A 14,876-nucleotide genomic window follows, 5' to 3' on the forward strand; every position below is an offset into this window, starting at 1 on the left:
TCACTCGCATTTTCAGACATGCACTCTGTGTCCGCAAGGGCCTCCACATTCTGGAACTGTGGGGAAAGCGCCCCTCTAGAAAAACAGTTACAGATTTTGCAGATGAGGCAATGGGCAAAAAAGGACTCTAGGAGTTACTCCAAGGCCTCCAGACCTCTGAGACACAGCTATGACTGGAAACGTGAACCTTCCACCTCCAGGGTCAGAGCACTGTACTTCACCAGCCCGGGCTTCTGAAGGACCACATGGACTCCATTCACCACACTGGGGATCGACTCCAGAGGAGCTCAGCGGGCATCTTCCTGCACTGTGGTCAGACTCGCCAAGAGGGCGCACGTCTTAACCACCCTCTGATGTTCCGTGCATCACCGTTTGGAGGGTACGTTGGTTTCAAGTTAAGGGACATTGCTAGTCAAGTGTTCTTCTCTCCTTTTAGAACAAAAGGTACTTGCCCTTCTTCACCAAATACCATTCCCTCCTCCACCATGGGGACTGGAGTAAGTTATTATTTAGCTGCTTCTTGCAAATGATACTCCCATCATTCATACGCGCTCATGTGCGAATGACTAATCCCAACGCCCCCTGCCTCAACAGCAGTGGAGAATGAAAAGTCACTTAAGGAATCCCACGTGTGTGGGTGGTGGGGAAAAGTCCTTACTTGGGAGTGGCATTTTCATACTAAGGTTTTTTGAGGCCCGTGGGCAATATAGTGATGGGCTGATGGCACTTCCTCCATCATGTTTGAACATAATGGAACTGTCCATACAATCAAGCCCTCAGCTATGCCTCTGCATCTTGCTGCCTCTAGTACTTGCACCTGTAGCACCCTAGATGCTGGTTCACACAGTATAGCCTATGTTTAGGTGTGCACACTGCCGGCGGGGTGGGGGGTGGGTGGGGGCTTGAATGTGGGCAACATTTTCCAGGGTTTACTGGTGCACTCAAGTTCATTGAAATGTTTTCTGGTCACATTTCAGCCACTTCACCTTAATACAGCAGCCACTGGGTTGGTTTCTTTAAGGCTATTTGCCGTAGTCATAAATCTCCATGTGATCAGAGAGCTAATAAATCTCGCAGATTTACCTAATGGCTTTGTGTCAGGAAGCTGTCGACCCCAGATGCCAGCAACACTGGAATCAGGGTGCTGGCTATTTGGGGACTGATACACATGCCTTTTGTGAAAGGCCTCTATGTTGGAGTTCGCTGATTCATGAGGGACCTGAGTCTTCAAGGGCTGAGAATGCTGGCCTGTTTGGCGTTTAGCTGACAAATTCTTGGTGGCCAGCTGTTTTCCACATGGATCTGGTCTCCATCACAGGTCAGCTCATTTGTAACGGAGTGGTCGGGTGAGGAGCGATGGGTGGAAATGCCTGTTGTTGGCCATTTATAGCTTTAAGCCCAGGAACCATGCCAGAAGGACATGTGGCCATCAGCCCAGTTCCCTGAGAGCTGCAAAGAGCCCTCAACCCTGGGGTGACGGGAACCCCCAGATCTCCCATCACCTTAGGATTCTGTCCAGATTTCTTTCCAATGTACAAAGTTCAGAATGTCACATCCATTTTCCTTACTGAAGTGGGTTGGAAAGAGAGAAGGATTCGGGAGGGAGAAATGAAAGCCGTTTAAAGGAATGGTTCGCGGTAATGACTGTTAAAAAAAATTCAACACTTAGAAGTAAGACCATTTCCCTGACACACTCTTGCATGCTGTTCAGCAGAGCACTACTGGTTTCTGCATTTTTCAAACTGGCTGTGATAACTCCACAAGGAAGGAATAAAAATAAAAATGTCCTATGTTCTAAAACACTAATATGCTTTGTATGCTTTCAAGAAGATGACAGTGTAAGGCAATTTTTCCAAACTTATTCCACCACAGATCTTCCATTTTTTTGCCAGACACATTAACATCTTCCAAGAGCCAGAGATTCACGACATCATGATTACAGCAATGCTGACATTCACATTGCTTCTCTATTGCCCATCAACATCAAGAAGAAAGTCTGAACCCCTGGGGACTTTCTTGCTCTCAATTCAACACTTCCAAAAAAATGCCCCACCTAGAATTACTCACCCACAATTATTCTCTTCTAGCAGGTAGAAATCACTGTGTGAAAGGCTCACCACCTCTCTGAGACATTATTTCACCTACACTAAAGCTTCTTAATTCACTTTAGCATCCATTATTGGTCCTGGAAACAAGGAAGAACAATGGTATGGCTAAGAATTTGGGACACTTACTTGAAGAAGTCAAGAGCATCGCTGACAGCATTGGCAAAATTGATATCCGTTGGGACATTTTTATATTCTAGGCAGTAAGTGGGTCTGACACCAAGAATCTCAACCTCACAGCCTAAGAAGGAAAAAAGATGGTATGTGGTTACTTTCCTCAATAATCGAGGTAGGGTTATGAGCCTATTTTGGGAAGTACCATTACTCAAATTTTTTATTCCTTTTCATGAATTAAAAGAACATATTGTTGATAGGCAGGGTATTTAATTTTGTTTAACTGGAGCAGAGGTTCTTAAATGTCATTCCTACACAACACTGGTGTCTCATGACAGGGACCAGTGAAAATTGGTTAATGGCTGTCTTTCCCAATTTGAAACAACAGCAACAAAAATTATTTAGTACACAGAATGCCTCAATTAAAACTTTGTTTTATAACTACCTCGTCTTCTAGCATGTCTTTGCCTACTGCAGAATCAAGTCTTAGGCAGTATCTGCTTAGGCTGGGAAAAGCAGAAAAGACTTCACTTGTCTAACTGAACTCAGAAGTATTGCACTAATTGGCAAGCTTAAAAATCACCGAGTTCAACCAAGGATTCTGAGCCAGGCCCTTGCCTTTCCCAAAATGAAGTAAAAGAATGAAAGGCATTCGGATGGGAGGAGCTGCTGTGGCCTCAGTTTTTCTGCTCCAGATCCCTGAACAAGTTGAAATAGTTGCCCTGAAGAAGACACACTGAACCTTATGATCAGGAAATAGGGCAGGAGAGGACTGAGCCAGTCTTAATTTTAAGTGAGTTGAGTATATTTATTGGGCACCTACTATGAACTAGTCACTATGCTCAGACGTAATGGAAAGAAAAAGGTATCAGTCAGGGTCTCCATCCTGTCATATCCCAGGGTCCAGCCTAGTGGGAGGAGACTTAACATGGAAACAGTGTAATAGTTGATGTTTAAAGTGGGCGGTGAGGGGACTCAGATGAGAGACATTCAGTTCAGATACTGTTTGCTCCAGGAAGCCCCAAGTTGGGCTCATTCTTACAGACTGTGTCTGGCCAAAGTGCTGGGGGGTGGGGTGGGGGGTGGGCAGAGGTGGGAAGAAAGGGATGTCCCAGGCAAAGAAAGCAGCAGAAGCAAAAGTCCAAAGTGAGAAACAACAGGGTATGCAGGCACAACAAAGCTCCCAGGTAAGGGGTGTCTGGAGACCAGATGGTGAGCTATCTCATAGCCCAGAAGCAATGATTCCCACTTATATCTGGTATAATCCTTATGAAGCCTAGAAAATGGCTGGCAGTGCCTCCATTTCATACAGAAGGTACCGAGTCAGAAAGGTGCGGAGTTTTCCCTGTTGTCATCGGGCAAGTGCAAGAAAGAGCTCACATTTGAATCTAGTTTTATCTGACTCCCAAACTTCAGGTCTTCTTTTAAAATAGTACCTGATAAGTTCGGACATGTGAGGACAGAAACTATGGAACTTAAAATATTTTGGAGTTCCTGTCACGGCGTAGCAGAAACGAATCCGACTGGCATCCATGAGGACGTGGGTTCAATCCCTGGCCTCGCTCAGTGGGTTAAGGATCCAGTGTTACCATGAGCTGTGATGTGGGTCGCAGACGCAGCTCAGATCTGATGTTGCTGTGGCTGTGGCGTAGGCTGAAGGCTACAGCTCCAATTAGACCCCTAGCCTGCAAACCTCCACATGCCGCTGCGAGTACAGCCCTAAAAAGAGAAAAGACAAAAAAACCCCCAAAAAACAGAAATATTTCCACACTATTAAGATTTACTCAAGCTTATTGAGAAATAAGTCAAAATGAAAGAACCTAAGAATGAACAAGATAGATTTTTAAAATAAACAGCAGTAAACATTGAAATCATTAAGTAAGTATTAGTAATAAATATTAATGTAGTTACGTGAAAATTAGGTGAATTTTTTAAATGTTTAATGTAATAACCTGGATTACCTCCAAATTACATCAACAAAAATGAAAGGAGGAGTTCTCTTGTGGAGCATCAGGTTAAGCTGGCATTGTCACGGTAGCGGCTTAGGCCACTGCTGTTAGACACATTCAATCCCTGGCCCAGGAACTTCCACATGCTGTGGGCACGGCCAAAAAAAAAAAAAAAAAGAAGGAAAAGAAAAAGTATTTTCATTGTTGTTGGAGCAAAGCAATAGGCAATATACAGTATTCATTCTAGACATTGATTTAAAAAACTGGAATATACAGAAGAAAGTAGGATACATAACTTTCAAATCACTAAAGGGGAAAAAAAAGGCGTAAAAATTAACCAAATATCAAAGTACATGAAAGTAAAAAAGAAAAAAAAAAAAAAAAAGAGGAAATATCCAGGAAGCACTAATACTAAAAGCATAATAAAAGAGAAAATCAAATATATTAGTTTCAAAATAAATGAATGGGATTATACTTCACTCTTAAAGAATGTCAACATGAAGTAATTATAGACTATCTTTAAAACTTACAGTTGAAATAAAACTGTATAGAAAGGTTATATATAAAAGAATAGACAAAATAACCCCCTCACCACAAAGTAAAATCAGGTCTATCAATAGTATTAGAGTTGATTATAGTCTCAAAGCCTGAAACAGCTACAAATCCACATTAATAGTTTGGAATGAGAATGAGTGTTTAGATAGCATAAATGTACATAAAACACATACAAAGAAGACTTGGAAATATAAAGTGTGAAACTGCAATCTTGGTGGAAGATTTTAATGACAGCTCAAGATATAAAGAATAAGAAATACCTATATAAAGATACAGAGGCTTTGAATGTTCACGTCAATAAGCTGCATTCAATATACACTACAATTTTAATCTTATTATTATAGAATGTTACTATGGAATCTTATTATTATAGAATTCTTATAAGAATGGAATTGTTATAAAAACACAGCTGTTGGAAAACTGATCATATTCTTATCCACAAAGAAAATCTCAATAACTTTTAATAACGTAAAAAGTGGATATTTTATAGGCCACAATGCCTATTATCTGACCACAGGTAGTAAAATTAGGAATTAATCATAACAGTTAACTAAAAATAAATCTAACTCCTTATAAATAAAAAAGAAAACCTTTATGAAACTTGATGTAAAGAGGAAATGAAAACTTCACTGACAGGCCAGTAATTAACAACAGTGAAAATTCTACATTTCAAAACTTTACTGCACACATTTTCATTTAGGTCAGAAGCAAATCAGGAGTGTTGCCATCATCACTGTAACTTGTTACTGTTATAGAACTTCCTATCGAGGCAATTAACAAGAACTAGGAATAAAACATGAGTGCTGGAAATCAGGAGGCATGCAGGAGTGTTCGTCTACGGAACATTTTAAAAAACTTGTCTGTAACCCGTGGCAAAATACTCATTTTCTTCATGACATGGTACAGAACACACCCACTCACAGAAGAAACAGCGGTTTCACCCAGCTATGAGCAATACATGCCAGTACATTCTTGTTCTATGCTATTCTGTTTCCATGGGTTTTTAAAAAGTTCTGATTAGCAAGCCATAAATTGATGTCTCTGTGCATTATGAATCAAGTCCAGTGTTTAAAAAACACCATTATGAGCTACACACCTAGGAGTGGATTTTTCCGTTACTTGCTTCCATTGTGACAACATTAGGCAATACTTATATAATTTTTTTGTATACCTGCTTTGCCTCGCAAACCACTTCAGAGGACATGTTCTAAGAAAATATCGATGTACATATAAGTATCTTTATTATATTATTTAGAAAATAAAACTAAGAAGCTATTCAAGCATTTGGTAATAGAGGTATGGTTAAAATATTACGTCATTTCTATTTACGGGCATACTATTTTAAGGGAAAAAGGCTAGTGAATAGTTTGTAAAGGATGATCTTATTTCTGTAAGTATTTCTAGCATATTTATGTCTAAGGAAGACTGGAAGTGAATATAACAAAATATAAAAAAGGGTAAAATTGGAGTGGATGGTTTGGCAGACTTTTTTTGGGCTTAAGTGAAGCCATTCTGAACTTCCTTCTCCCTTCCCATTCCTTACTATAGAAAGAGGAAGGATTTCTCACCTGCCTAGAGTCCCTTGTGACTAGGAATGGTCATGTGACCTACCACTGGCATTGAGATCTGCTGAGAAGCTTAGAGTGGGAAGTTTTGCTTCATATGAAAAATATACATAGGTTGCTGACATGCCTCTTTTTTTCTTTTGCACTTTGGAACTCAGGTTGTGAGGATATGATCCCTGGACTGGCAGCAGCCATTTTGAAACCATGAGTCAACAAGCATGAAGATAAAAAGTTAATAGGCTATTACAGAGCAGAAGGATAGAAAGGGTTTAGGGTTTTTTTAATGGCATTGTTAAGCAGCTGAACCACACAAAAAACATACTCCTTACGTGATACAAACAAATTCCTCTGTGTTTAGCCACTGTATGCTATTGGTTCGGTTTTCTAAAACTTGCAGCAAACAGTTACCAACTGTTGCAAAGGGGTTATAGTTTACTTTCACATTCTTATTGTTGCTTATTGAATTGAACTAATTTTCCTAAAATAAATACCTGTTATTTTTATAATAACAAACCAAAACCACATTTTTTAGAGTTAACTTCCAACTTCCTTCTAATATACACATTAGGACACAAAAGTTCTATTGTATGAATATCTAGTTTTTAAATTTTTAAATGAATAATGCTGGCATAAACATTCTTGTACATGTTCTTTGATGCACTTTGGTATGCATTTCTGTTGTAACATACGTAAGAGTAGCATTGGTAGATTTGAAGTATACATAAGTTCAACTTTATCAGATGATGCCAAAGAGTTTTTCAAAACTATGATGTTAATTTGCCCCTCCCAGAACAATATGAGACTTCCAGTTACTCCACCCTTGTCACCCCTTGGACGTATAACTATTAATTTCCATTTAAGAATGAATCTAGTTGCATCCCAGTATCCTACTGCATTATATGTAGTATTTTCACTATCCATCAGTTCAAGATATTTTCTAAATTTCCTTAGTTACTTCTTCTTTGAACCATGAGTTATTTAGAAGTCTCTGGTTATTTTGTAAACATTCAGGATAGAAAAAAAAAATTCTTTCTTTTTGTTATGGATTATACCTTAAATACAGAGAACACATTCTGTATGATGTCATAGTTCTAATTTTGTTAAGAAATGCTAACTTGTTAAGAAATAACATACAGTCATTTTTGACAAATGTTCCATGTGCACTTGAGAATAATGTGTATTTAGCAGTAGTTGGGTACAGTGTTCTAGTGATATCAATTAGGTAAATATGTGAACTATATCACATACATACATTTTCTGTATCATTTTAACGTTTACTTTCTTATCTTACCAGTCACTAAGAAAGATGTTTTAAAACCTATTACCATTTTCCTTTTAGTTTTATCAATATTTGCTTTATTTATGTTGAGATTGTGTAATGAGGAACATTAAAATTTAGAATTATTACAACTTCTTGATAGATTGAACTTCATATCACTGGTAAACTGTCCTTTATTTTAAAAACAATCTAATCTTAGAGTCTGCACCAACTGATATTACAGCTGCAACAATTCTCTTTGATGAGTGTTTGTGTGCTGTCTCTTAAAAATGCTGTTACTTTCAGAGTTCCCTGGTGGCTCTGGGGGTTAAGAATTATCACTGCTGTGGCTCAGGTTCAGTCCCTGGCTTACAAACTTCCACATGCTGTGGGCGCAGCCAAAAAAATAATTTAAAAAAATGCTATTACCTTCAACTTTCCTGCATAGTTAACATTTAATGTATGTCTTTTATAAGCAGCATACACTAGTTTTTGTTTTTATCCACTCTGGTTTTTGTTTGTTTGTTTGTTTGTTTTGTCTTTGTTTTGCTATTTCTTGGACCGCTCCCGCGGCATATGGAGGTTCCCAGGCTAGGGGTTGAATCGGAGCTGCAGCCACCGGCCTACGCCAGAGCCACAGCAACACTGGATCCGAGCCTCGTCTGTGACCTATGCCACAGCTCACGGCAACGCCAGATCGTTAACCCACTGAGCAAGGGCAGGGACTGAACCGGCAACCTCATGGTTCCTAGTCGGATTCGTTAACCACTGCGCCACGATGGGAACTTCTCCACTCTGTTTTTAATGTAAATTTCTATTAAAGTTTAACATAGACAAAAACAAAGTGAATAAATGGTAAGTGAACTGTTCCAACAAATTCTGACAAAGTAAATGCAGCTGTGTAGCCAGCACCCAGAACGTGACCTTCTCCCACAGGCACCTTCTCATGCCCCCTTTTAGTCACTGTTCTCCCAAGTGGAAACACTATTCTAACACTGTAGATTAGTTTCACTTGCTTTTGAACTTTATATGACTAGAATCATTCAGATTAATTGGAGTATTAAATGAAATATTAGAAAAAAACTTTTACATGCAATGCATTTAAGAAAATTTTTAGATTTAAATCAGCCACCTATATGTATGTCTTATGGTCATCATACATTTGATAGTTTTTCTCTCCTTTCTTAATTTCTTTTGGATTATGTTCATATGATTGTTATTGTTCCATTTCCTCTACTCCATTACCCTGCTATTTGGGTGTTTTTTTTTTTTTTTTTTTTTTTTTGGCCACCCCAAGGCATATGTTGTTTCTGGGCCAGGGATCAGATCCAAGCGATAGCTGCAACCTAAGCCACAACTGCAACAACACCAGATCCTTAACCCGCTATGCCGGGCTGGAGATCAAACCCGCATCCCAGCACTCCCAAAATGCCGCTGATCCCATTATGCCACAGCAGGAACTCCACTATTTGTATATTTTAATTAATCTCTTTCTGGTATAGTACCCTAGAGATGATTTCTAAAAATTAAAATATTTGTCTACTGAAATATAAATTTGTACTCCTACCCCTTCCCAGAGAATGCAGAGACATTTGAACACTTTAATCTGATTTTTTTTTTTCTTTTTAGGGCTGCACCCACGGCATATGGAAGTGCCCAGGCTAAAGGTACAATTGGAACTGCAGCTGCTGGCCTATACCACAGCCACAACAATGCCAGATCCAAGTCATGTCAGTGACCTACACCACAGTTCATAGCAACACTAGATCCTTAATCCACTGAGCAAGGCCGGGGATCAAATCCACATCCTCATGGAAACTAGTTGGGTTCACTACTACAATGAGAACTCCTTTAACTCTGAGTTTTGCATTTCTCCCACCTTTTGTGCTTTTGCTGTCATGTATTTTAATGCTTTATGGATTTTTAATCTAAAATTATTATTACTATTACTATTGTTATTAATTTAGTTTTCCCTATATATTCACCATTTCTGTAGTTCTTCATTCTTTCCAGCATCTCTATACTTCCATTTCTGATCATTTTCCTTCTGCCTTAAAATATTTAGCATTTTCTCTACTCTAACCTACTGGCAATAAACTCTCTCAGTTTTCTGTCTCTGGAAAAAGTTAAGGGTTTTTTTGTTTGTTTGTTTTTGCCTTGTTGCCTTTTCTAGGGCCGATCCTGCGGCATATGGAGGTTCCCAGGCTAGGGGTCCAATCGGAGCTGTTGCCACTGGCCTACACCACAGCCACAGCAACACCAGATCTGAGCCTTGTCTGCAACCTACACCACAGCTCATAGCAATGCCAGATCTTTAATCTATTGAGCAAGGCCAGGGATCAAACCCACAACCTCATGTTTCCTAGTCAGATTCGTTAACCACTGAGCCATGATGGGAACTCCTGTCTCTGGAAAAAGTTATTATTTTACCTCATTTTTGATGACTACTCTCACTGATATAGAATTGATCATTATTTTTCTTTTGTCACTTTGGGGATACCACTCAATTGTCCTGGATTCCAAAATTTCTATTGAAAAGTCAGCTGTCAGTCTTAACACTACCCCTTTGAATAAATTTCTGTTGCTGCTTTTAAGATTTTCTCATTGTAACATCAGAAGTTCTGAAATTCATGATGTTCTGGGTTTATAGTAGTTCTTGAGTCTACAATGATATCTCTCGTCTGTTTTGGAAAGTTCTCAAGTACTGTCTCTCAAATATTAGTTGTGTCTCATTCTCTCTCACCAGTCATCCTGCTGCCTTTTCACTATGTCCCATTTCAAACATCCTTTTCTGCTTTTTCATCTTTTTGCCTTTTTAAGTCACAGAGCTTCAGTTCTACAATTCACTTTTTAAAAAAGATTCTAATTTGCTAGTATAATCTCCATTTTGTCATTTAGTTCTTTTATCATAGCTCTCTTTAAGTCATGTCTGGGATCTGGATCAGTAGGGTTGAGTCTATTGTCTACTGTTTTTCTCTTGTTTTTCAGTGAAGACTCATGAGTTTATTTCTCCTGAGTTTCTAGTCGGGCCTTGTTTTCCCATATTCTGGTTATTTTTTAAAACCAAATGCCACATGTAGTGTATGGGGAAAAATGCAGATATCATTTGACATCCCATATGTTGGTATTTTCTCCTAGAGAGCACATGCTTTTGCCTTAGATGGTCACCAAGGTTATAGGCAGACCATCCTTAACCTAGAGTGAATTTAGTCAGAGATTAAGATGATTCGAAGCTCATCTTGAGCTTTACGATGCCTTCAGTCCTCTAGGGGGCTTCATCTCTTCTCTATTTCTAGCTCATTCTTACTCCAAGGATGCCATCCTTTATTGTCCCAACTGAAAGTCTGGGATGTTTATTAGATCTCTTCTCCTTAGTGCCCCATGAATTCCAATTTTTGTCATTTCCCCCATCCTGGGATTCTGTCAGAACCTCAGTTCAGTTTCTTAGTCTCTCAGCTGCTGCTTTCAAGATCAGTGTTTGCACGGACAGAAGACATGGTACCAATTGCCAGATATACCTTGTTCTCTAGGACTTGGTCTGTCTCCGATCCATCACACACACGCACACATACACAAAGCCTAGCAGCATTTTCAGTTGTTGCTGGAGAGAAGAATTGTTTCAAAACAGCTTAGCTTGTCATTATACCAAGTGGAATTCCAAATTTCAATAAATGATTTTCTTTTTTTTTTTTTTTTTGGCTGCACCCAAGGCATGCAGAAGTTCCTGGGCCAGGGATCAAACCTGCACCATAGCAGCAACCTGAGCCACAGCAGTGACATTACTAGATCCTTAATCCACTGAGCCATAAGAGAACTCCAATTATTTTTTAAAATAAAAAGCTACATTCTATTGGAATGGCATCTCATAATGAAAGGAATAGGATGCTTTTAAAAATAAATTTGTATATCCATGGATGCATATGATTGATCTCTAGAATGAAACAAGTTCTATTCTATTCTAATCTAAGTGCTAAGGAAAGTTGTTTACATAAATTAGTAGATGGAAATAGAAATAGTTTGTCATTTAATTCTTTGAACTGCTTCTTTGAATGCCAACATTCACATAGTGACCTATCATCATAAATTTTTAAATGTTTCAGCTGACAACTCAAATTTTTCTTAAGTAATATAAAAGAGAGCATTGGAAACAACTTGATTTTTTTTGTTATTTTGTCACTAGATGCATGTTTAAAATATACACCTACACCAATATCTTGAACTGTCCCTTTGTTTGGTGCTGGAGGCTTTTATATACTGGGCCAATGCACTTTAATAAGGTTCTTGATCACTGAGGGGTACTCCTTTCTTATGTAAAGTAAGAAAAGGACATGTTTTTAGAGCAATTTTTGCAATATATATGAAAGTTGATGATCTTAAAATAGATTTCCTTAAAATTAATCTTGCTCTAGGAAATCCTTACAGTTTGATGAGCCCTGGACCAGGAAATCAGGCAGCAGTTCTGCTACTCTAAGGGAACTTTATGTAAAGTTCAGAAAGCAGTGGGGCATAGAGGGATATGGGGAGTTGGGGGTAAGATATGACTGAAAAAAAAATCATTGAAATTTGGAATTCCACTTGGTACAATGACAAGCTATTTTGAAACAATTCTTCTCTCCAGCAACAACTGAAAAATGCTGCTGGGCTTCGTGTATATGTGCATGCGTGTGATGGAGCAGAGACAGACTAAGACCTAGAGAACGAGGTATATCTGGCAGTTGACACCATGTCTTCTGTCCATTCAAACACTGATCTCGAAAGCAGCAGCTGTGAGACAACCCTTATTCTCAGGATTGTCTCACAGCTGAAGCTCTATAAGCTGAGCAGAGACAGGGCAAACTTCACTGCCGAGCCAATGGGACATTATCCCTTAACTCTCCTTCCAGATAAGCAAAGAACCGGACAATGGAATGAGAGAACTGTGTCTCAATCCAGCAGAGATGCCCTGAATGCAAGTCGTGCAGACACAGTTATTTTGCACAGAAGCTATTATCTCCATGTGCCCTAAGAAGGGAGAAACAGGTACCCAAATGCACAGAAACTGGGCAGGCAATCCTTCTGCACTCTCTGTCCTGAAAGGTCCTCCTGGTGAAATCTCAAAAGGCAAAAGCAGTCACCTGACCTCGAATCTTAAAACCCAGGAGGAATAAATGACTGGCGGAAGAAACAGCCAGAAAGCAATGACAGCTGCGATGCAGTGGAATGTGGAATTAGTGGAAGCGGTAGCTTTAGAGAGAGCAGGGCTCATTATTCCTGGGAGACTTCATGTGGGAGCTTCATTTTGCTTTCTGCAGTCTGTATCGGATAGAAATCAGCACACTGGAAAGGCTGTGGGGTGTGGGTCCCACGAGACAGTTCTCTAATCAGGAGTCTGTGGGCCCCTTCTGGATCCACCACGGACTCCCTCTGTGAACCTGGATGCACTGCTCACCCTCTTGGGCTGCTGATCCCAGGCCATTTTCATGGCTTCCCAGGGAGCGTGGATCTGGTCAGCTGAGGGCTTCAGGTCACCCCAACGTGCTTGAGGAAAGCAGGGATTCCTGAATCTCTCCACAGGGATCTGTGGGGAAACAAAGGCAGGCGCCTGGCTCTCATGGTTTCAAAGATCAGCCAGAAACTTTGCAGTAAGATTTTGGTTTCACAAGTGATTCAAGCACATGGCTTTACTCCATCTTGTTTCCTCATTGTTCTCAGGGAATGTAGAAGGAGTTGCCCTTAACTAGGGCTCATTTTTAAGCCCTCATCTCATCTCTGTCTAGATGCCACTTTCTGCTTGGATATTCCTGCCTCAGGCTAGGCGAGCATCTTCTGCAACCTAATAAATATATCCCGAGTGGAAAAGACAGAGCTAGAGGGAACTTATCGGACAACCAACGAGGACCATCACTAAGCCCAGACGCCTCTGTGCAAAAAAGAAAAAAAAATTCAAGGCATCTCTTCTTCAAAACACTTAACTTCCACCCACTAGAAAATTATTTTAATATACCTAAGTGTTGCTTTTGTCATAGCAACACTTGACTGCCAGAGGCCAAAATACTGTCAAAATAAGTGTGCAAATCTATGACGACTACAGCTGCGACATCCAGGCCCAGCTAACAGCTTTCACGGTCCTTCGAGGCAGCCTTACATCAACCCCTTTTATTTTACAGCTGAGAAAACAAAAGCCTTGGACGGGAGAGGTGACTGTCCCCAAGTCTCCCTGCTGGCTGGTAATCAGCTTCCTGGCTCTGGTACTTTTCCATCACTTTCCTGAGTGGCCTTTGCTCCCTGGCAACCCTGTCCAAGGACCCCCCGGTAGAGCCCATGAAAGTCACATTTCTCCAAACTACCTAGAGCACAGGTCTCACCCTCTATTGCCAACTTTGACACATTTTGTAACAGTAACCATTGTGAGCTGCAATTTATGCGACTGAGGCAGGTGGGTACGGCTGTTGACTACACACGTCTCATGAGAGCTTATTAAAACAGCTAAGCCAATTAACTCTTTTAGAAACATGCAACCTTTTCCAGGAGGATACATCAGAGGCACAGGAGCCTGTGGGAACAAGTCCTTGGGGAAAGCGTGGCCTTTGATCTTGGAGTCCCTTTCCGGGGTCAGCCTGGGCCCCAGGCCTGGGCAGTCTCTGAGGGCAGCTCTCTCCTGATCTGGAGAGAGGGAGGTGGGCTGGCCAAGCACAGAATGCCACAAGGGCTGGCCTTGTGCACAGGCAACAGTGAGCAAGCCCTGAGACAGACGAGACAAGAAATATTCACCTATAGAGCAGTTTCTGAAAACAACTGAAAATGACTCACTGGGAGTTTCCATCATGGCTCAGTGGAAACACATCTGACTAGCATCCATGAGGACTCAGATTTGATCCCTGGTCTCATTCAGTGAGTTAAAGATCCAGCGTTGCTCTGAGCTATGGCATAGGTCACAGACAGCTCAGATCTGGTGTTGCTGTGGCTGTGGTGTAGGCCAGCTGCTACAGCTCTGATAAGAGCCCTGGCCTGGTAACTTCATATGCTCAGGTGCAGCCCTAAAAAGACCAAAAAAAAAAAAAAAAAAAAAAAGACTCACTGGGCATAACAGTGACTGAGAGGAACCCAAGGGGAGAGGAGCATGGGCTTACTCCAGGCTGGGCGTCCACTTTAGAACCGCATCATGAGGCCAGAGGTGGGCTGTGATCTCTGCCTCTGCTGCTCCACTTTAGATGGAGAAACCTCATCCAGGGCAGGGACTGGACCCCTCCCCAGGGGTCCACATGAGGAGTGAGTGCCTGCCCTCAGAATTCCGGCCTGGGTGTCCCTCCTATCAGCCATGGGCAGCTTCACTGGGGCTGAGGCACATGCT

At 40.7% G+C, this 14,876-nt stretch overlaps 1 protein-coding gene across 3 annotated transcripts in view; it reads right to left on the reverse strand.

Annotated features, from left to right (window-relative positions):
- Positions 1 to 14,876, reverse strand: part of ENPP6 (ectonucleotide pyrophosphatase/phosphodiesterase 6) — a 96,910-nt gene that overhangs the window by 33,340 nt on the left and 48,694 nt on the right. For all 3 annotated transcript variants that reach the window (XR_014828686.1, XR_014828685.1, NM_001444828.1), the window contains 1 exon segment: positions 2,235 to 2,346. Coding sequence is in view for 1 of the 3 variants with exons in the window: in NM_001444828.1 (NP_001431757.1) it covers positions 2,235 to 2,346 (112 nt within the window). In the remaining 2 variants the exon portion in view is untranslated.

Source organism: Sus scrofa, chromosome 15, assembly GCF_054392235.1.
Source record: "Sus scrofa isolate SSC_HxYL_T2T_F1_AM1 chromosome 15, Sscrofa_HxYL_maternal_Yorkshire_Landrace_v2.0, whole genome shotgun sequence".
NCBI classification, from domain to species: Eukaryota; Metazoa; Chordata; class Mammalia; order Artiodactyla; family Suidae; genus Sus; species Sus scrofa.